The sequence below is a fragment of the Brienomyrus brachyistius genome, chromosome 4 (assembly GCF_023856365.1).
Source record: "Brienomyrus brachyistius isolate T26 chromosome 4, BBRACH_0.4, whole genome shotgun sequence".
Lineage (NCBI taxonomy): Eukaryota > Metazoa > Chordata > Actinopteri > Osteoglossiformes > Mormyridae > Brienomyrus > Brienomyrus brachyistius.
In genome coordinates this window covers 36,646,616-36,669,637 of record NC_064536.1, presented here as the reverse complement: position 1 = coordinate 36,669,637, position 23,022 = coordinate 36,646,616, and the positions used below count along the sequence as shown (strand labels likewise).

At 48.6% G+C, this 23,022-nt stretch overlaps 2 protein-coding genes across 6 annotated transcripts in view; one reads left to right on the top strand and one right to left on the bottom strand.

The window, feature by feature from the left end:
• map3k15 (mitogen-activated protein kinase kinase kinase 15) overlaps positions 1 to 23,022 on the top strand; it is a 258,410-nt gene that overhangs the window by 128,506 nt on the left and 106,882 nt on the right. The gene's annotated exons all lie outside the window — the stretch shown is intronic.
• Positions 11,216 to 23,022, bottom strand: part of LOC125739682 (uncharacterized) — an 83,016-nt gene continuing 71,209 nt past the window's right edge. For 2 of the 4 annotated variants that reach the window (XM_049010050.1, XM_049010051.1), the window contains exons 2-5: positions 17,600 to 17,956; positions 12,261 to 12,413; positions 11,669 to 11,730; positions 11,216 to 11,498 (exon numbers count right to left, since the gene is read on the bottom strand). In XM_049010050.1, the coding sequence (XP_048866007.1) occupies positions 11,388 to 11,498; positions 11,669 to 11,730; positions 12,261 to 12,413; positions 17,600 to 17,956 (683 nt within the window). In that variant the 3' untranslated portion in view covers positions 11,216 to 11,387. Of the gene's footprint in view, positions 11,499 to 11,668; positions 11,731 to 12,260; positions 12,414 to 17,599; positions 17,957 to 18,059; positions 18,345 to 23,022 lie in introns of those variants that run through there. The other 2 variants (XM_049010053.1, XM_049010052.1) reach the window with 2 other exon arrangements.

Genomic DNA, 23,022 nt, shown 5'->3' with positions numbered 1-23,022 from the left:
GAATTCAATAATATAGCCCTCTTACGTGCTTCATCAGTAATGCCATTAGCTTCAAAGAAATGGTCCAACATTTCGCAGTATTCTTCCCAAGCCTGAGTCTGACCGTCGAAAGCAGTAAGTGTTCCTACCATTGAAGTAGCCATTTCGCCGCATCCGTTAGCTTCCTCTAGGTGCTACTGCAGCTAAGATCCAGCGTGGCTGACACTTCACCCTATTCGTCCCTTTTCCAGCGGCTGCCGAGCTTACCCGTTATCCTCGTCGCCAAATGTAATATCCTTTTCACATAAGGATAGTGCGGACACCAGAGTATGGAGGTATAATCCAACTTTATCAGGAGACCACGTTGTTACAAAAGATGAGTACACTTTTCAACAGCCAAAGATCAACTCCCCGTTTTTACCTTTAATCAATATAACAATATTGCCCCCTACAGCCTGGGCTGATTCTTAATATAACACTCCACCATCTACTACAGAACCTCAACAGCATATCCCTTATTCAACGTCTGTCATGAAGGCAGTGTATTCTTCATGAAGCGCAGGATTCCTTTTTAGTTTATGCTGGAGGTTTAGCGCACGCTGCAACACAACATCCTGGTTGTTTCGCATCTGGACGCACAACTTCTTCGTGGGAAGGCTTACGTAGTAATGTCCGTCTACGAGACGGGCAGAACTGGACATGGACTCCATAAAGAGGTGGTCCTCTTGAGACATTTCTGATCTTTCATCGCAATGACGCTCTGGAAAATCATGATTATATTGTTGTATAAGCAGATGTTCCACATTGTCAACGGCTATTCTGTTCACAGCAGCCCATGATCGCGCTCCATCACAAACTGCAGTTTCTCTAAGTGGCCCGTTCAAGATCCATCCTAGTGCTGTTTTTACTGCATATGGTCCATTATCCTTACTTGGGATCACTTTCCATGGCTCCAAGATCATGTATTCCTTAGTCCCAATAAGAAGTTCAACTCCAGCATTGATATGAGGCAATCTTACCTCATTGAGGTATGGCCACCTTTCAATCTTGTTTTGACGTGGGATGTTCTCTCTGGATACAGGAATGTCTTTCTGTGTAAAGACTTTGGACAGTGGGATGAAGTTGTTATCTTCAAGGCTGCTGACCTCCAAATCTGTGAGAATGTAGCTCTCTACTTTGACTTTGGCATTGATGGTGCTCAACATGAGCTCAGTTACTCTGCCCTGCACATTTAACTGCCTGGCCAAAGCTTCGGTGCAAAATGAAGCAGAGCTGCCAGGGTCCATGAACGCATAAACCTCAACAGCTTTGTTGCTCTTGCTGGCTTTCACTCTAACAGGCACGATGGCAAGCACACAACTGTCTCCAGCCCCAGTAGAGGCACTTGTCTCTCGCTCCTCAGGAACACCTGCTGATACACTAGCTGTGGTACCTTTATTAACTTCTTTAACACCCTTGTCCTGACTTGAAAAGTGCAACAAGCTTGGATGTCTAACAGAGCACACCTCACATGTCATTTTCTTCTTACATTCTCTGCTCAGATGACCCTTCAATAGACAGCCAAAGCAAAGTCCATTTTTCTTCAAGAAGTCCACTCTGTCACCATGAGATTTTTCTCTAATCTTGTGACATTCTTGCAATGCATGACTTTTCTCGCAAAACATGCAGGGTCTTGTAAAAGCACAGTTAAGTGACACACCGGGTTTAGGTTTTGTTTCACTTTCTCTGACTTGGTCTACTTTAGTAGCAAAGCTACTTCCTTGCTTGCCGTCTTTCTTTGGCTTGTTTCCTTGCTGAAACTTCTTCGTGACCTTTTCCCCTTTTTCTGCATCAAGATCTCCAAAGAGTGGGTCGGACATGATCTTTGCTTGACGTTCAACAAACTCCACAAGCTCTGTGAATCTTGCTCTTTTCCTTCGCTGATCTTGGATGTCATATGCATGGACTCTCCAACGCTCTTTTAATTTGAACGGCAACTTTGAAACGATGGTCCTCATAGTTGTGGGATTGTCCATCTCCTCCATGTAGTCAATATCCTCCATAGCATTTCGACAACTTATCAAGAACACAGAAAACGCCCCTAAAGCCTTTCCATCTTCGGCCTTGACTTGAGGCCATTTAGATGCCTTTTCAATCAGTGCCGTAGCAACCATTAACTCATTACCATATTTATCTTGAAGCAGCTTTAGGGCCTTTGCATACCCACGTTGTTCAGGCATATGCTGGCAGCTCCTAACAAGGTCGCGGGGTTCACCCCTGGTATACTGCTCCAAAAAATATAGCTTATCCCCATCACTTTTGGCTCTGGAACCAATAGCATGAATGAAGGCTCTCATAAACGAACGGTATTCTAGTGGATCTCCCTGGAACACTGGCACATCTCTCCGAGGCAAGTGGAACAGCCATTGGTTCGTCGCAAGCATCTCTGTGATGTCTGTCTGTCTTTGCATCATGCTACACATCTCTCTAACTTCCGTGTCATAATGCAAAGTGTCTCTAGGTTGACTAGGCAGCTGCAGTAGAGCTCTAGACTGTTTAGGAATGGCCCCACCTAAAGCACCTAGCTCATCACCGTTTGTCTGGACTTCAGACTTCTCCATGTAATTTGACTTGGATGCTATTCCTTGTACATTGCCTTGTCTAGCATCTTTATTTAAGGAATCAAAAAGTTCCATTACTGACTTGTTCTCACTTACTTGAGACTGCTGCCCTTGATATTCTTCGTACACTCGCATTTTAGCAGTAGACACTGCAAGAGCTGTTTCGATCTCCAATCTTTCTTTTGCAGCTTTAATTTCAGCTTCTTTCAACTGTAATGCTTGTTTTTCTTTTAAAACTGCTACTTGTGCCATCAGAGCAACTCTGGTGGCTTCTTCCTTCATACGTGCGGAGGATGCAGTTGATATATTTGACATTTTTGACACCATAGATACACTGTCCAGCGGTGTTATCTCTTGATCACACGATTGTGCTTCAACCCATTTCGTAACTCTACTCATAAACTGCAAACACTGCTCCGACTTTGGTTGAAACCAAAACTGTTGGTCAGCATCCTTTTCTTCATCTTTAAGATACAGCGACACTGCACTGTTAAACTCTCTTCATACAACTTCTTATAAGCTTTAATTTCTTTTAGAACATCGTTTATAGTTGGGATAGTTTCACTGAGCAAGAGCCTCTCAATTTCGTTTGATTTTGCTGTCATTTGTCCTAATTTACCTCTTCTTGCTGTTGTACGGCTATGCAGTTTTTCTTCCAGGCCTTTAGCTGTTAGCGCCCTCTGGCGGTCATCACGGGTTACATTTTCGACGTCTGTCTTCCCCTCCGCCATTGTTCACGGAGGCTTCCACTCAACTAATCTATTATAACAGCCTCGTTTCAGTTAAATACAACTAATTTCGGTTCTGGCACAGCACAAAAACTGCAACAATTTTTCAAGCTGGGGTCGCTTGGCTATAAATGTAGTGCGAAATCAAACGTTCGTTCCACAACGTATTTAGCGTAGACTTTCTGGCGTCGTCCATTTAGCTATATCGCTGTAAACTCCACCAAAGTTTCTGGGCAAAAGCGAAGTTTTTGGACTTTTATGTAGTGGCAAATTTTCAGGGCTTTAATCAAATAAATTCAACCACTTCCTCATATGAGCAGACCAGACGACTTTTTGACTCGTATCCACATCCACTTCGTGAATAAGCTTCAGTTTTTCTAATTAATAATCAACAATGAACGGAATAATAATGGATTAGGATTCACGGTCCAAAAACTATATACTGCCAAGCTGCGCATATGTCCACTTTTCTTCCTTTTCCTTTTTTTTACCGTTGTCACATGCACAGCCCTGGATTCACACACTGACCAATAGAAACGCAGCGTCAATAACGCTACGTACATTTCCGTACTTTTAATCATAACAATGGCTATTGGTATGTAAGCCTAAAATAACATTCGAATTTGAAATATCAACAAAAAATATTAAAAGGATATTTTTTCTGTACTTTGGCTCTAACAAAAACGTTATGAAACGTCACGAAAAACGTAACTTGCAGTTGGAAACACGCCTCTTTTATGATGTTGATGTCGGACAGAATTTTATTGTCCGAGTTTCTCCTGAGAGATAATTTCAACATGGTGGCTTACACACTCAACAGTAATTCTATTTTATAAATCTTTAAAAATGTTTATTTTGTTAAGGGTATTAATAATTATAAATGTAATTGCACGTGTTAGATTTAGAGAATACCATATCGTGACCGTAAACAGTATCCTAACATGCAATATCAGATTTTTACCCGACTTGTTAGCGTCTTTGGTTTGTTTGTAGTTTGTTTGCCTCTCAAAAAAAGAATATCACTATGAATGTACTAAAATACTTTAGAAAGCTTTTAATGTGGTTTGAGTAGTTAGTGTTTCTTGTTTGTTTGTCTCTCAGAAAAAAATAATCCGTTAAAATATAAAGCAATATCACACAGCAGCGTGTTCATGGAGGCAGCCATGTTTGTTCCGTAGCTCGAACAGGAAATTGTCAGACGTGACATTGAACTCAGAATTTTCGAGTTCCGAGAGAAAAACGAATGCACCATCGGACAATAAAACTCTTGGTGCGTTCGATTATTTCCCTCCAAGTCAGTACTCGGATGAAAACGTCATGAAACATCACGAAACACGTCACTTCCCATCGGAAGCACGCCTCTTTTATGAGGTGGGAGAAAAGGGCTCAAAACAAGGTATAGTAGCTCTAGTGCCAGGTACATCCTACATGCCTTCACTACATAAATCCCCTGTCAGCCTAGCAACAGGTGGAATTATGTGCGCTACGTCACTGATATCTCAATATGACACTTTTTTCCATCACATAAAACTTTATACCAGTATTATAGTGGAGAGTACAATATGGCACAGCCCTACTGTGGTGTCTGTGTGAGGACAACGCATCTAATACAGTTTCTTGGGATTCTTTTTTCTTCAGATGGAGATGTGATAAGACGCTTCCTATCTCCATAGATGAATAGTTCCATGGGTAAGAAAAATATGCTTTTGTCCAGCATCATGAGCACCAATATGCACATCAACTAAAGGGTACCCCAAACTTTGTGTGTTTAATCCCCAGGTATTTCATTTCTATTTTTATTTTTCATCAGGCTTTATCTGTTTTTTCTTATCGTGCAGGTATTAATGAGTATGTGTGTTGCATACTGTCATGATCCTGGGCGTGCGAAGCGGCGATTGTGCGGGTCAGCTGGTATGGAGCAGGCAACCAGGCAGATTTCGGGGCAAAACTCAGGATTTATTAGGGAACACAGACTAGGAACAGGGAATACGAGGGATCCCATCACCTAACCACAATGACGGACAAGGGGAACAGGTAAGACCAGGACTGAAATAGGACGGGACTAATCAAAGTAAGTGGACACAGCTGGAGACGATCAGGGAAGCACACGTGGGTAATCAGGGGGCGTGGCACACATGAGCGTACGAGCCGGGCATGACAGAACCCCCCCCCAAAGGCGCGCTTCTCCGGACGCGCCTAGGAGGAGGCGACGGACGGGACAAGGGTAATGGGACCTGGAAAAGAAGAACAAACCCATCAACGGGACACGGGAAACAGGACCGAGACAAAGAACAGGCACAGAGACAGGAAGTAAGACAGGACTTGACATAGAATGAGGAACAAAGAGAGGAGGAGGAGCAAAGAAAGGAGGAAGACAGGCAGGGGAGCAGGCAGAGAAGGAGGGGGAAGAAAGGGGAGCCCGAGGGAGCCCCAGCGGGCGACGGGAGGCAGCCGGAGGGGCCGCAGGCGGCCGGGAGGACGGAGCAGGAGGGGACCTCGGAGGGGCAGAGGAGACAGGGCGAGGGACCGACGGAGGGGCCGAGGAGGGAGCTGGAGGGAGAGCCAGGGAAGGGGACAAGGGAGCTGGAGGGGACCTAGGCGAGGGCAAGGAGGGGGGGGTGCCGCAGTAGGCGGCGACATCCTCAAACCCGCTGGAGGTGGGGGACCAGCAGGCGACTGAGGAGCCGCTGTTGGGGAGCCCGAAGGCGACCGACGAGACGCCGGAGGAGGGAGTAAGGCAGGGCGACGAGGGGGACCTGTTGGTGACAGCCGACCTGGAGGGCCAGGACCCACAGGCGCCAACCGAGCCCCAGCGTAGGCCAGGGAGGGCGAGCCAGGGGGCAGGGCGGGTGGGATCCCAGCCCTGCGTCTGTGCCCTCTCCCCTTACGGGACACAGACATAAGGACCCTAGGCCAAGGTCAGGCTCTCCGGGGTGAGGGCGAAGGAGGTACAAGAAGGGTCCCCGAGGGGTTTCACTCAAGCTCCTCCATCTCCGAAGAGGGAGGAGCGACGATGAAGTCCTCCGGGACCTCCTCGGGAACTGGGGCAGAAGGGACTGGAGTCGGGTCAGGAGCAAGAGTTTCAAGGGCCACAGGCATAGGAGGTGGAGGGAGCGCCTCGGGCGTGGGCGCGGGAGCCACAGGCACAGGGGGCGGCTGCTTGGGAGCTGGAGCCGCAGGCAGAGGGAACGGCTGCTCGGGAGCTGGAGCCGCTGGCAGAGGGAGTGGCTGCTCGGGAGCTGGAGCCGCTGGCAGAGGGGGCGGCTGCTCGGGAGCTGGAGCCGCTGGCAGAGGGGGCGGCTGCTCGGGAGCTGGAGCCGCTGGCAGAGGGGGCGGCTGCGCAGGCGGCAGCGGCTGCTCGGGCTGCGCAGGCGGCCGTTCACCCGCGGGGACCACCTCCCCAAGGCGCGCTGTACGGGCTGAGCAGGCACCGCAAGCAGCGGAGACGGGAGCGTTTCAGGCGTCGCTGCCGCAGGCGGCGGGACTGGCAAGTCCCGTGCGGGCAGGACGGGCGTGGCCCCGTTAAGTGTCCGGGGAACTCGCGGGATAGCGTCCCGCACCGCGCTGGCCCCCTTGTTGGCTAGCCGCTCAGGTCAGAAGCAATACCGCTCGAGGGGCGGTGGTAGCTCCGCGGTGGCTAGGTGCTTTCCCCGGATGGGGAAAGCTGCCTGCGCAGGCAGCTAAGCAGCGCTGGAAAAGAGTTCCAAACTCTCCGGAGAGTCCTCCAGTACGTCGGCGGGGAGACAAGCAGGGACGAGCGCGCATGCCCCCAAGACAATTGACGAGGCGCTCGTCTGCTTTCTCTTCTTTTTCCGCTGGTTCACGGTGGCGACCGGAGGCTGTGCCGTCTCCATCGGGACGGACGTTGGGGAAGCAGCCTCTATGCCACGCGGTACGGCTAGCCCGAGCCTCTGCTCCGTGAGCCGCTGGACTAGTCGCTGGAGGTCGGCCCACACCTCCTCCAGGAGGTGCACGTCCTCCGGGGAGGTCATCTCCATCAGGTAGGGGAATTCCAGCGCCACAGGGTCCTCTTGGACCTCAGGCTGGTTCAGCCAATAATAAGTCTCCTGCAGCAGACCGAAATGTTGGTCCTTGGTCTGCTGCTGCGCCTCTTTGTTCGGGTCCGTCATTCTGTCATGATCCAGGGCGTGCGAAGCGGCGATTGTGCGGGTCAGCTGGTATGGAGCAGGCAACCAGGCAGATTTCGGGGCAAAACTCAGGATTTATTAGGGAACACAGACTAGGAACAGGGAATATACCTGGGGAGGGATCCCATCACCTAACCACAATGACGGACAAGGGGAACAGGTAAGACCAGGACTGAAATAGGACGGGACTAATCAAAGTAAGTGGACACAGCTGGAGACGATCAGGGAAGCACACGTGGGTAATCAGGGGGCGTGGCACACATGAGGAGCGTACGAGCCGGGCATGACACATACTGACAGCGATAGCCTGTTTGCCTAAATACAGTTGAGGACAAAATTATTAGCCCCCCTATGAAATTTGAAGCTTCTTCAAGATTTTCCAAAGTGCATTTTTAAAAGAGTATGGCATTTTCTGTATGTGGCATTTCTGAACATATTAGTTTTCTTTTGAATTAATAAATTATTTATATTTGCACACAATAACAGAATATTTTCAGAAAAAAAAACAAAACAACAAATATTATTAGTCCCCTATAAGAAATGACAATTTATTAAGCCATTGTACAAGCCACTTATATATATATAACGATGTGCTTTAACTTCACAGGTGATTTAACTTAAAAATTAAGTTAATACTGAAGGTATAAAACTGAGTGTAAAATTCTCAGTAAGGGTCATTCAGCTGTCATGTGAGAAAGCACCATGCCAAAAACAAAAGACATCAGCTTGGACTTGAGAAAAATAATTGTTGATGCACACAAAGCAGGAGAAGGATATACAAAGTTATCACAGTGTCTCCAAGTGTCAGGAACTGGAGTGATAAGTATAATCCAGAAATTCAAAGAGAGCCACACAGTACAGAACAAGCCTGGCAGAGGTACAGTAGGAAGCGAAAGATCCTGGAAAGGTTACTAGTGAGAGATGTGTCTAAAGACCCCAGAACAACATAAAAGAATGACTTGGCCAAGTCGGGGATTGTGGTCTCAAAGAAGACAATCACTAGAGCTCTACACAGGAATGGACTTCGAGGTTGCAGACCAAGAAGGACTCCACTACTGCAGAAGAGACACATTCAAGCCAGACTAAAGTATTCTCAGAACAACCTGGAGAAAGATGATGCATACTGGAGGCATGTCCTATGGTCAGATGAGACTGAACTAGAGCTTTTTGGTCATAGAGACACTGCTTATGTTTGGAGAAGGACAAGAGAGGTATATAACCCAAAGAACACCGTCCCCACAGTGAAACAAGGCGGTGGGAGCATTATGCTGTGGGGATGCTTCACTGCATCAGGAACTGGAAATCCTGTCTAGGTGGAAGGAATTATAAAGAAAGAAATATATGTGGAGATCTTAAAAGAAAACCTTAAGCAGTCAGCAGCCAAACTGGGTCTGGGTCGCCGCTTCATCTTCCAACACGACAACGATCCCAAACATACGTCTCTCCTGGTGAAGAACTATCTCCAGAAGACCAAAGTGAACGTAATGGAGTGGCGTGCACAAAGCCCTGACTTAAATCCAATAGAAAATCCGTGGAGTGAACTAAAGAAGAAGGTCCATGCCAGAAGGCCATCAAATCTGAAGGAGCTTGAGAGATTTGCCAAAGAAGAATGGGCTGGGATTCCTCAGATGACCTGTCAGAGGCTTGTTGAAAACAACAACAAATGACTGCAGGCTGTTATCCAACAAAAAGGATACACAACTGACTATTAATATCCAGAAGGCTAATAATCTTGACCATGGTAGTTTTTGGTTTCTGTGAAATATTTTAATTTCTGTGTGAAAAGTAAAATAATGTAAGCATCCAAAATGAAACTGAGATGTCTAAAAAAATACTTTAAAAACAATGAGATTTTCATAGGGGGCGGCATAGTGGTGCAGTGGTTAGCACTGTTGCCTCACACTCTGGGTCCCAGGTTCGAGTCTCCGTCTGGATCACATATGTGCGGAGTTTGCATGTTCTCCCCATGTCATCGTGGGGTTTCCTCCGGGTACTCTGGTTTCCCCCCACAGTCCAAAAACATGCTGAGGCTAATTGGACTTGGAGTTGCTAAATTGCCCATAGGTGTGCGTGTGTGAGTGAATGGTGAGTGTGTCCTGCGATGGGCTGACCCCCCATCCTGGGTTGTTCCCTGCCTCGTGCCCATTGCTTCCGGGATAGGCTCCAGACCCCCCGCAACCCAGTAGGATAAGCAGTTTAGAAAATGGATGGATGGATGCAGATTTTCATAGGGAAGCTAATAATTTTGTCCTCAACTGTAAATGTAAATTTTTGCTGTTGGGCAAAATATAAAAACCCACCCCATAACAGTACTCGTCAGGACAATACAATTTGTTAAATTCTACTGAGCAGAATGCCACACTAATACATTCAGTGCATAAACAACTTAACTCCAACATGAAACAAAAAAATATCTCACTCATAGGAAAAGAACACATTTAAAACCCCACACACACGCAGGTTCATTGGGCATAATATGAATGTCACCCCGCAATATTAACACCCAGAAACTCCCCACTTTTCCCTGTAACTGTTATGAACTGCGGGTAAGGACGGGCAAACAGGCAGGCAGGAAGCGTGGAAGGATGAGGCAGGCAGGCAGAATACGGGAAAAACCGGGGATTTATTGAAGGGGAGATGGCTACGAGCATAACAGGACATCACAACGTTAATGATGGACAGTCGACTGAGGAAGACGCGGACTGATATACACAAGACAGGGCGAAATAATAGGAAACAGCTGAGCATGATCGGGGAAGCACACGTGGATAATCGGGGGCGTGGCACACACGAGGATCGGACAATATCCCTCCAAAATGTATGAAAAAACAAGATGAAAACTGAGGCTGCCAAGAGACCTACAGCAACACTGAAGGAACTGTAGGAATTTCTGGCAAGTACTGGTTGTGTACTACATGTGCCAACAAAATACCATATTCTCCATATGTCTGGACTATGCAGACCAGCTTATTGAAGTCTTTTAATATTTTATATTTTCCCCCTGACAGATTTGTTTGTTTTTTCTATTGAATTGTACAGGTTACAGGTCACATTAAAGGTGGGAAAAGTTTTTAAATGATTTATCCTGGTCTCGTTTTTTTACATCACAGAAACCTGGCATTTTAACAGGGGTGTGTAATATCCACTGTATAAGATGTCAGTTTGTTTTTTTGGAAATAGAATAAACACATTGCTAATGTCATATATAAATAACAATATATACTGTTATTATTTTTCATAGGTTTTTTTGTTCCATCGCTATTTTATTTTTACTCACAGTTTGCAAAGCAGATGCCCGACTCACACAACAACAGCTGTGTCAGGATTCATGCTTCCTTATGACTCCAAAGCCAAAGCAGTCATGTGGTTGTGGTCCGAACGAAGCGTCAGAGAATGAACCAAGAACGAACTGAGCTTTGAACTGTGATCTGTGATGCAATCATTCAGTATCACACCTAACAACACTACCCCTGTGTTGCTCCCTGCTTTAGATCATTGTTTTCTACCTACCTGGCACCCTTTACAGGAGTACGTATGTGCACATTTGCTTCTTTGCACGTCAATCCCATTAGCCCCATTAGGAATGATAATTAAAAATGTACAGCAACAAACTTACAAACCATTACAACAGATTAAAGCAGTAAGACGGTCCATTGTGGCCACCATTAGGACACGGTCACGTGTCTATGAGCCACTGCAACATGCACCACTAGTCACTGAATGAGCTGAACGTCAGTGCAGTAACCAGCACAAGTCAATAGTGGAGACATATATCTGGTTTTTATTAAATGCTTAGTTAGTCATCACTAACAAAATAATCTTGGCAAATTAAATTTCCAATAAATTCAATATCGTCAGAATCAATAACAACCACATTATGAATCTTTCCTTATGCCCATTTTCTGTTTGGTGCTCAGGAATAAACCTCCCTGTCACTTAATTCTGGCATAGACAGTATCCTGTTCATTTCTTTCTCTTGTTTGGTCTTGCTGCTTGGGTGATTTGAAATTCACTGATACATATTGGACCTCATCATTTCTTTCCTGTAAAGCAAAGAAAGAACTTTATTTTATAAATCAGTTAAAAGTACTAGAGTGAACATAAAATGCTCAGCAGAGTTTATTTTGCTATATACTGTAAACATGTGTGATTAAGCAGAGACACTTTCCCGCTGTGGTCTGAAGGCCACAGAAAGCCCTGTCAGTGACAGTACCTGATCGTGTCGGCTGGTCCTGCTTCCCCTCTGCTGTGAGTCAGAGCTCTTCCTCAGCGGCGCTGAAACAGTTAAGAGTGACGTCATTCACAGAGTGCACAGGGTGCTCTACCAGCCCTGCTGATAAGGGCTGCTGCTCTCACACTGTCTCACTGCACCTTGCATGAGGGACACGCTTGTGTTAGAAAGAGACTGGCTGCAGGTTTGAGGTTTTAAAACAGGAAACAGAAAAATGATGGTCAGGCATAAAGATTTCTAGATACACTTGAATGTATGTCTGAATATTCACAAAATACTAATATTTAATGTAAGGATAACACCAAGGCAGCTGATACTGTGTGTAACTTTGGCAGTTTAACTGCTCAGCAGTCCTGCAGGTGTGACCCACTGAGCCCCACTGGCCTTTAGCTAAAGAAGAAAGTCAGAGTTACACTGTATCACAGTGTATTAACACACAGCCCACAGGAGGTGTATATAGTGTCTGTACCTGACAGACTGCACATCTGCTATGGCCCAGTCTGGGGCTAAATGAGATGCAAAAGGACCAAACAGACAGGGAACACAAAACACAGTGACATCACACATGTCTGACCTTGGTTATGGCAGAAATAGCAGCAGAGTGATGAGATGGTAGCAGTGAGAAGGGCAACACAAGGCAGGAGAATCCAAGGCAGGAGGGCAGAGTTACTAGGCTGGGGGGTCGTGTGCTGGAGAGAGTGGGGAGTGGACTGGCTTCCAGGATGGCCTGCAAACAGAGTATAAACCCAAAACGTATATTTATTAGACCTGCTATACCTTGGCTGCAAGTTCAACGATTTGACCACCATATCAGAGAAGTCGAAACAGTCCTTCACACTGTGCAGCCTGTGGCTGTAGAAACAGGCGTGGATCCTGCTCCAGTGTTGCAACCTTCCACTAGTGTTTACTGATCATTGTATATGTTTGTGTTGACATTCGTTTAATGTTCGCTTGCAAACATACATTTTGCAGTCTTTGGAATGGTGCTAGGTGGTATACCCATTAATTTGATATATCGGTTATAGTTTCCCATACAGTATGAATCTTTAATATACCACCATACTGTAGCATAGTTGAAACGAGAGCTGTGGTTGTGTGTATAATGTAATATAGATATTGTCATGCCCTGTGCGTACGCTCCTTGTGTGTACCATGCCCCCTGATCAACCACGTGTGCTCCCCCGATTGTGCCCAGCTGTTTTCCATCAGTCTGATGTGTTTTGCATCTGAGTCTGTTTCCCCCAGATCTGTCATTAATGTTAGTTGATCGTTGTTCTCTGTCTTCCTGGTTCCCCACAATAAACATTGTTTTCTTGAGACTCCGTCTGCCTGCTCCTGCTTGCCCAGACGTGAGCGCAACAGATATTCTGAAATAGTAAAGTAGTTAACCATGACAAGTCAAGGGCTGGGTATGTCATATGTAAATTGTATTAGTATTCTTAATTGTTTCTATTTGGGAAGTTGCAGTGACATGCAGAATTTTATTTTGAAGAGATGGATTAAACGCCATATGCCAACCTCTCTTTGGACTGTTGAACGTTTTATGTTTTATTACTTATTTATTTTTGTGCAGTGGTCAAATGTTATTATTAGCTTTGAATCTGTTTGTGTTTGGGAAGCTGCAGTGACATTCAGAATTTTAGTTTGAAGGGATTAAAGATCTGGGGGCGGCATCGTGGTGCAGTGGTGAGCACTGTTGCCTCACACCTCTGGGACCCGGGTTCGAATTTCCGCCTGGGTCACATGTGTGTGGAGTTTGCATGTTCTCCCCATGTCGTCGTGGGGTTTCCTCTGGGTACTCCGGTTTCCCCCCACAGTCCAAAAACATGCTGAGGCTAATTGGACTTGCAAAATTGCCTGTAGGAATGCATGTGAGAGTGAATGGTGTGTGAGTGTGCCCTGCGATGGGCTGACCCCCCATCCTGGGTTGTTCCCTGCCTCGTGCCCATTGCTTCCGGGATAGGCTCCAGTAGGGTCTGATGGGCCAGCCCATCGCAGGGCACACTCACACATCATTCACGCACACCTACAGGCAATTTAGCAAGTCCAATTAGCCTCAGCATGTTTTTGGACTGTGGGGGGAAACCGGAGTAGCCGGAGGAAACCCCACGATGACATGGGGAGAACATGCAAACTCCACACACATGTGACCCAGGCAGAGACTCGAACCTGGGTCCCAGCGGTGTGAGGCAACAGTGCTAACCACTGCACCACCATGCCACCCCTCATTTACATTGTGCATGTGTGTGTGAATGGTGTGTGAGTGTGCTCTGCAATGGGCTGGCCCCCCATCCTGGGTTGTTCCCTGCCTCGTGCCCATTGCTACCGGGATAGGCTCTGGACCCCCCGTGACCCAATAGGATAAGCGGTTTGGAAAATGGATGGATGGATGGATTCCAGGTATAAAATAATAATCATTACTGCAGATCTCATTTTTATGAAATTTGCAAGAAGACTGGGAAGAGGTGTTATGGTGTCTGATGGTGGTGTGGCAGATAGGAATGATCCCCAGTAGCACTTTTTAGCACTGTGATGAGATGAGCTGGTGCTCCCAGACAGTGCCCCCTAGAGGGGATGAGCAGAATCGTTCATGATCCTGTCCCATCTTGCCATCATCCTCTTCTCCGCTCCTGCCTCCAGTGTGTCCTGGGACAGTCCTGTGTCAGAGCTGTGCTTCCCAATGAATTTGATGCTGCCTCCACTTTCTTCTCCTGGATGGTGATTGGTCTCAGCTTTTCTCCCACCTGGTCAGTGGAGACAGACTGGGAAGTGGAGTGGGGGCCTGGTGTCTTTGATGGGGAAGTTGCAGGAAGGTGTGGAGTTTACTGGAGGCAGGAGGGGGCAGTGAAGGGCTTAGAACCCCCTCAGCTGGCACACTGAGGCTAGTGTTGTCGAAGGGGGGGGGGGGGGGGGGGGAAGGGAGGGCTGGTCTGGTTCATAAGTCAGATCTGCTGAAGGACAGATTAGCTCTTTATCCCCATCTGTGCTTCGTTCCATCGCAGTGTTTCCAGGCTGTGTGTAGCCAGTGATGGTCCTCATCCCACTGCACACACCGGCTTCACACTGTTCTGCTGTAGCTTGTGCTCTATCTCGTCCCTGAAGCAGCTTTTCAAGTCATCAAGACAAGTCAAGTCAAGTATGTCATTATTGCCATACAATCTATGACGGTTCACAGCATACAGTGGCATGAAAGAAAGAGAATGTAAACAAGCAAAGTGCATCAGATGTGGGAGAAGGGAAAAGGAGAATAATAACTAATAATTGTAAACTGTAGAAACTCACATTCACTAACATGTGGGAGCTAGGGGTACCCACACAATATAACAGATACAGCAGAGACTGTGGAAATCTTGATTAAAATAAATGAATAAATACAACAGAAAATAAGAAATACAGCAGAAGTACAGAAGGCCGGTTTATTATAGGGCCAGTAAAGCGTTTATAGTTCTATCAGCTTTGGGGAAGAAGCTGTTGCAGAATCTAGAAGAGGACGGTCCGTTAATTTTGTACCTTCTGCCAGATGGGAGGGGGACAGAGACCGGGTGGTGAAGGATGGGAGGGGTCTTCCACAATGCTGGAGGCTTTGCAGATGCAATGTTTGAGGAAGATGTCCTCAATGTAGGGTAGAGGGGTCAGAAATGTTGCAGTTCCCAAACCAGACGGTGAGACTCTCAGTGGTTCCCTGTAGAACATGGTCAGGATGCGGGAGGTAGACGTGCCATAGAGATAATGGTGTGCCTCATTGACTAAGGAGGAGGTGTTGAGGGTCCAGGTGAGGTCAGCTGTCAAATGTACACTAAGGAATTTGGTGGTCTTGACCAACTCTATAGCAGAGCTCTCGATGAGCAGTGGGAGATGGACACCACGGGCCTTCCTGAAGTCAACAATCATCGTCCACATTAAGAGACAGATTGTTGCACTTGCACCAGTCCACCAGTCATTGTATCTCACTTCTGTATGCCGACTCATTATTGTCACTGATAAGACCAAGCACTGTTGTGTCATCAGCAAACTTGATGATGGTGTTACAGGTCTAGCTTCCCTGTGAACTTCTGGGGGATGGTGGTGTTGATTGCTGAGCTGAAGTCCATGAACAGAATTCTTGGATAGGTGTTCTTTTCCAGATGGGAGAGGGTCAGGTGGAGAGCAGAATTTAATTGGAATGCAAACTGGAGGGAGTCATGTGGTGCACCAATTGTATGGCCAGCCTCTCGAAGCACTTCATGATGGTCAGTGTCAGTCCAACCGGGCAAAAATCATTGAGTCAGGAGACAGATGAGCACAGGAATGATGATTGTGGCCTTGAAACACTTGAGTATAATCGCCTGACTCAGGGAGTTGTTATTACAGACATGTCAGCATCTGTCAGCTGGTCCACACATTCTCTGAGCACCCAGCCAGGTATGCTGTCTGGTCCAGCAGCTTTACGATGGTTCAATTTCAGCAAAATTTTTCTTACGTCAGCTGTGGACAAACACAGTACCTGTTCCTCTGGAGGGGGGATGATCTTCCTTGCAGGTGTGTTGTTCATGACATCAAACTGTGCATAGAAGTCATTCAGCACATCAGGGAGGGAAGAGTCACTGCTGTAGATGGGTGGTGTGACCTTGCAGTCTGTGATGGCCTGGATTCCCTGCCACGTGCCCCGAATGTCCCTGGAGTCCTGAAAGCGGCTGTGGATTTTTTGTCGTATTCATACTTGGCTGCCCTTGTACTGCAGGGTAGGTTAGCCCTCACTGTCCTGAGGACCACCTTGTCCCCAGATCTGAAGGCAGCATTCCAGACTTTCAGAAGCACAGGTACCCTTGAGGTCATCCACGGTTTCTGGTTGGCATGTGTGGTCTTGGAGACAGTCACATCATTAATGTACCCAGTGATGGACGATGCATACTGCTCCAAGTCGATGTGATGACCATAGGTGGCAGCCACTTTAAACATGGCCCAGTCAGTGTGGTCAAAACAGACCTGCGGGGCTGAGGCAGCGTCCTCTCGACACACCCTGATTATTTATTAAGGGATATTTTCCTTATTAAGCAAATGCTAAATAAATAAATTAAAAATCCAGAGTGACATACATCTTTGAGAAAGCAGGGTGACACAGTCCCTGGAGTAATTGTGGGTTAAGAGTCTTACTCAGGAGTCCAATGATAAGATCACTCTGCTGATTTTAACCCTTGCCGAGCTGCTTATTCAGTTCTGCCTGCACCTACTTGATGTCTCCTTGTCTGTAGACTTGAACACTTGCTTCTTCTTGTTCAGATGGACCGTCAGGTCCTATGTGACTCATGGTTTGTTAGTGAGGAAACAGTGCACTGACTCTGTGGGGACTGTGTTGTCCACACAGAAGAAAACCTGCTGGATACTGGCACTCCAGGATCAGGGTTGTCAACATTCTGCTCCAGAGCCTCCACAGCTTCCTCTGTCCACATCCTCATGGTCCAGGTGGTGACAGGTGGCCATTGAATCATGGTTTGTAGGTCCTGCTGTGGTCAGAGCTGCCCAGGGGAGACAGATATACGGACTTGTATGCCTCCTTAGCATCAGCATATAACAAGTCCAGGGTCCTGTTTCCCCTAGTGGTGCAGCTCACAAGCTGATGAAAGCTGGTGAGGGTGGAGGAGAACGAGGGGGAAGTCACCAGAAATAGCAATAAAACACTGGGATGGTCAGTGGTGAGTTTGCTAACCATGGAATGTATTACCTCTGTAGTTGCTGCGCCTGCTGATGGGACAGACCAATGTACACAGCCAGAAGCTGTGCTATTATTGTGATGCGTGAGAAAATATACAAAGACATGGGAGTCGCTATAGCAACACAAAAAGTATAATAATAATAATAATAGTATAATGTTAATGCTGATGCATTATACAAACCCACAGTCACCTTAATCTAAATCACTTGCCATAAAATTACCTGTGAATTTCAGCTTTGTACAGTTTTCAAACTTTAGACTTTTGCTTTGGAGGCAGCAGTAGATCAGCAGATCTGCCTCAGTAATGTTCTTCAGCTGCAGACTGTGTCTGCCAGACTCATCAACAGGAAACAGCCTCCCTCTGTATTCATCTTTGATGTTAACAGGAGCAGGTCTTTCGATATGCTCACGGCTAAATTTCAAGTCCATGACTCTGACTGGTATGTGGTCTGACTGCAGGGAAAACCAGTAAACCTCCGTATTTACAGAAATCCCACAAGGCAGAGTGGCATTTCCTCCAGGCTGGACCTCTATCACCACCGGCTTCTCAGCCTGGGTCACCAGAGCAGCACTGCAACCTGGAGACACAGAAAACAGAGTAAATATGATATTAATAAAGGTTGAATATAGTTATAACATGTACTGTACAATAAGATATTTAAAATACTGACAGAACAGCACCTTCAGGACATGTAGTTTTAAATCTTTATTTTTGTAGTTAACAGGATCGGTTTTCAGTCTGTGGTGTGTTTCCTGTCAGAGACGCCGATCCGGGGAGCAGCCGTTGCTCCCAGACTGCAAACTCATAAATACGGCCTCCTGGGCTCCTGCACCCCCCACTGCTTAATAAAGGTATAAACTGTCCTGATGATAATAATCCAACTTCTGCTTTAAGATGCTTAAAATAGCATCACAGCGACACCTGCAGGACTGTATGAATTTACAGACACGTACCTTCAGCTCCTGGCTTGTATGTGGCTTTGGACAAAAATGTCTGCTAAGTAAAAGTAATTGTAACTGATTTTTTATTAAATTTAATAAAAACACCACACATACCTTTCAACATGCAACCTTTCAAGTAGCTCTACACTGCTACTTTTTATAGAATGTGACTGATGGTTGCCTGGTTACTGTCAGATTACATACTGGTAACACAGGGACCTTCATCGAAAAGCAGTTTAAATTCAATTTTTAAGTGTTTGCAGGCCCGGTTTTCAGCCCATGCCGTGTTTCTGGGGACAGAGTGTCATCAGCATCAACCCTGATCCAGCCCCCAGCTGTGTAATGAGTATGACGTCTCTAGGGCTTGGGCCCCAACACCAGCCGCTGCTCCGGACACCACCAGGTTACTGTTTAATGAACACAGCATTTCCGGGGATTGGAACCCTACACCCACCGCTACTGTAGATGCCCCCTCAGTTACTGTTTAATAAACACAGTGGCTCTGGGGCTTGGATCCTTACACCCGTCACTGCTCTGAATGAGATGCATGTGAATAAAGTTATCGGAAACATTTTGAAAGTTGTAGTATTTTTATGTGTTTACATTCACGCTAGTTAGTAGATTGGATAACTACGTTTCTGCCACAATGAAAAAGTGGAGTGGTATCAATAATGAAGGATGGTGTTTTTTTAATCTTCCACAAGGAGCATGACGGTATGAAAAAAATAGATACATGGGCCCTTCTGTCACGATCTAGACCGGACGGAACGGCGATCGTGCGGGCAGGCGTGCAAGGAGCAGGCAGACAGGTCGAGATCGGGGTAAACTCGGGGTTTAATTAGGGAATCGGGAGCAGGGAACATCAAGCTGGGAAACAGATCACATCTACAACAGATCCACACAATGACAGACCGGGGAAACAGGTCAGACCAGGACTTAAATACAACACGGTTAAGCAAAGTGTCACGCCCGGCTCGTCCGCTCCTCCTGTGTGCCACGCCCCCTGCTTACCCACGTGTGTTTCCCGAATTGTACCCAGCTGTTTCCGTTTGCTGTCATTCAGTTCCGTTTGCTGTCATTCAGTCTTGTCAGTCCTGGTCTCCCCAGTTGTTAGTCCTGGTCTCCCCAGTTTGCTTGGTCTGTCATTGATGTTGTCGGTGCCAATGTCCTGTCCTGCCTTGCCCTTATTAAATCCCCTTCTACCCCGTACTCTGTTTGCCTTGCCTGCTCCTTGCCCGCACGATCGCCGCTCTGCTCGCGATCGCTGCCTTGTCTCCCGTGACAGAATGACAGACCACAAAAAGAAGCGGAGAGGGAGGAGGAGGCTCCCAGAAGAGCCGATCTATCTCGGCGCCTGCTCGCTCTCCAGGATTTGGCTCCCGACGGAGGGCGAGAGGGAGGTACCTGCCCTACCTCCAGCCCGGGGGCCGACCACACGCGTCCCCGATCCCGCGTGGAAGTACTGGCTCTCTAGTGAGGACGAGGACGAGGAGCCCTTCCACTACCCGGAGCCAGAAGCCTTTCTTCCACCGTCCGTTTTCACGGACATCGCGCCGCCTCCCGCAACCGCCAGGCGCCAGCGAGGGAGACGGAGGAGAACGGCGATCGCCAGTACGGAGGACCTCCCTCCGTTGCTGCCGGCGGACCCCGCTCCCGTGCGGCCGCCGCTGCCTGTGCAGCCGCCTTCGTTGCCGCCGCTGCCTGCGCAGACGCCTTCGTTGCCGCCATTGCCGGCGGACCCCGCTCCCGTGCAGCCGCCATTGCCGGCGGACCCCGCTCCCGTGCAGCCGCCATTGCCGGCGGACCCCGCTCCCGTGCAGCCGCCTTCGCTGCCTGCGCAGCCGCCTGCTGCAGCTCCCGGGCCGGCGCCCCCTCTGCAGCCGCCTGCTGCAGCTCCCGGGCCGGCGCCCCCTCTGCAGCCGCCTGCTGCAGCTCCCGGGCCGGCGCCCCCACAGCCTGACCATGTTCCTGTCCAGGCGCCCCCTCTGCAGCCGCCTGCTGCAGCTCCCGGGCCGGCGGCCCCACAGCCTGACCATGTTCCTGTCCAGGCGCCCCCTCTGCAGCCACCTGCAGCTCCCGGGCAGGCGCCCCCTCTGCAGCCACCTGCAGCTCCCGGGCCGGCGCCCCCACAGCCTGACCATGTTCCTGTCCCGGCGCCCCCTCTGCAGCCACCTGCAGCTCCCGGGCAGGCGCCCCCACTGCAGCAACCTGCAGCTCCCGGGCCGGCGCCCCCACGGCAGCCACCTGCAGCTCCCGGGCCGGCGCCCCCACGGCAGCCACCTGCAGCTCCCGGGCCGGCGCCCCCACTGCAGCCACCTCCTATTCCTGACCGCGCTCCAGTTCCTGACCGCGCTCCAGTTCCTGACCGCGCTGCAGCAGCTCCAGAGGCGCCCCCTCCGCCTGCAGCAGCTCCAGCTCCTGTCCCTTCTCCCCCAGTGACTTTTTCTCCCTCGCCCCGGCGAACTCGACCCCGACCGGGGGTCATCATGTCTGTGTCCCGTGAAGGGAGGGGACACAGATGCAGGGCTGGGGTCCCGCCCGCCCTGCCCCCTGGCTCGCCCTGCCTCGCCTGCGCTGGGGCTCGGTTGGCGCCTGCGGGTCCTGGCCCTCCGGGTCGGCTGTCGCCTGCGGGTCCCTCTCCGGTGCCTCGTCGCCCTGCCTCGCTCCCCCCTCCGGTGCCTGGTCAGTCGCCTGGGGGTTCCCCGACGGCGGCTCCTCGGTCGCCTGCGGGGCCCCTACCTGCGGCTCGTCGGAGGACGTCGCCGCCTGCGGCGGCTCCCCCCCTCGCCTTACCTTCGTCCTGGCCCCTTCCAGCTCCCTCGTCCCCTTCCCTGGTGCTCCCTCCTGCTCCCTCCCTGGCCCCTCCGCGGGTCCCTCGCCCTGTCTCCTCGGCCCCTCCGAGGTCCCCTCCGGCTCCGGCCTCCCGGCCGCCTGCGGCCCCTCCGGCTGCCTCCCGTCGCCCGCTGGGGCTCCCTCGGGCTCCCCTTCGTTCTCCCTCCTTCTCTCCCTTCTCTCCTGCCCTGGTCCCTCCTTTGTTTGCTCCTCCTCCCGTCTTTCCTCCTTTCTCCGTTCCTCGTTCCTTTGTTCCTCCCGTCTCCGCTCCTCGTGTTCCTCCTTCTTTCTCTGGGTTCCCTCCGTTCACTCCCGGTCCTTTTGTCCCGCCTGTTCCCTCTGTGTCCCCCTTTCTGGTCTGTTTGTCCGCTTTTCCTGTCCTGTGTAGTGTCCTGTCTTGGCTTATGCCTTTGTGTCAGTTTTGCCTGTCTGTCTTGTTCCCTGTCCCTCGTTGATGGTTTTGGTTCTTGTTTTTCAGGTTTTGGTTCCCTGGTCTCGTCCCGTCCTTCGCCTCCTCCCGGGCGCGCCCGGTGCAGCGCGCCTTTGGGGGGGGGTTCTGTCACGCCCGGCTCGTCCGCTCCTCCTGTGTGCCACGCCCCCTGCTTACCCACGTGTGTTTCCCGAATTGTACCCAGCTGTTTCCGTTTGCTGTCATTCAGTCTTGTGTATTTAAGTCCTGGTCTCCCCAGTTTGCTTGGTCTGTCATTGATGTTGTCGGTGCCCATGTCCTGTCCTGCCTTGCCCTTATTAAATCCCCTTCTACCCCGTACTCTGTTTGCCTTGCCTGCTCCTTGCCCGCACGATCGCCGCTCTGCTCGCGATCGCTGCCTTGTCTCCCGTGACACAAAGCAATCAGACAAAGCGGGAGACAATCAGGGAAGCACACGTGGGTAATCAGGGGGTGTGGAACACACGAGGAACGTACGAGCTGGGCATGACACCTTCCATCTGGAGTATGATTTAGAAATTATTAATCATTAGAAAAAATTTGACATTACATATGGCCGCATTTTAAGACTGTTTGCATGAATATCAGCCATAAGAAAACATACAATCAGGGAACCAAATATACAATCAGGGAAAAAATTATTTGAACTGTTGCTAATTTTGTAAGTTTGCTCACTAATAAGGAAATGATCAGTCTATAATTTCAATGGTAAGTTTATTTGAAAAGTGAGAGAACAATAACAAAAAAATTCAGAAAAATGTATTTAGAAAAATTTATAAATTTGCATTTTCATGAATGAAATAAGTATTTGATCCCTTTGCAAAACGTGCTTTAGTACTTGGTGGCAAAACCTTTGCTGGTAATCACAGAGATCAGACGTGTCTTGTAGTTGGCCACAAGCTTTGCACAGATCTCAGGGGGGATTTAGTCCCACTCTTCTTTGCAGATCCACTCCAAGTTATTAATGTTTCGTGGCTGATGTTTGGCAACTCGAACCTTCAGCTCCCTCCACAGATTTTCTGTGGGATTAAGGTCTGCAGACTGACTAGGTCACTCCAAGACCTTAATATGCTTTTTCTTGAGCCAATCCTTTGCTGCCTTGGCTTTGTGTTGTGGATCATTGTCTTGCTGGAATACCCACCCATGACCCATTTTCACTGCCCTGACTGGGGGAAGGAGATTCTCACCCAAGATTTGACGGATTTTTTTTATATTGTTCTGTCTCTCACTGTTCAAATAATTGCAATTATAGACTGATCATTTCTTTGTTAGTGGGCAAACTTACAAAATCAGCTGGGGTTCAAATATTTTTTTCCCTGACTGTACGTCACTGTATTTTCCACTGCGACTGACAAGTCTCTGTCATTTTCCTGTGCACAATATGAAACTGTAACGTTATGTTTATATGAGCATCACATATTT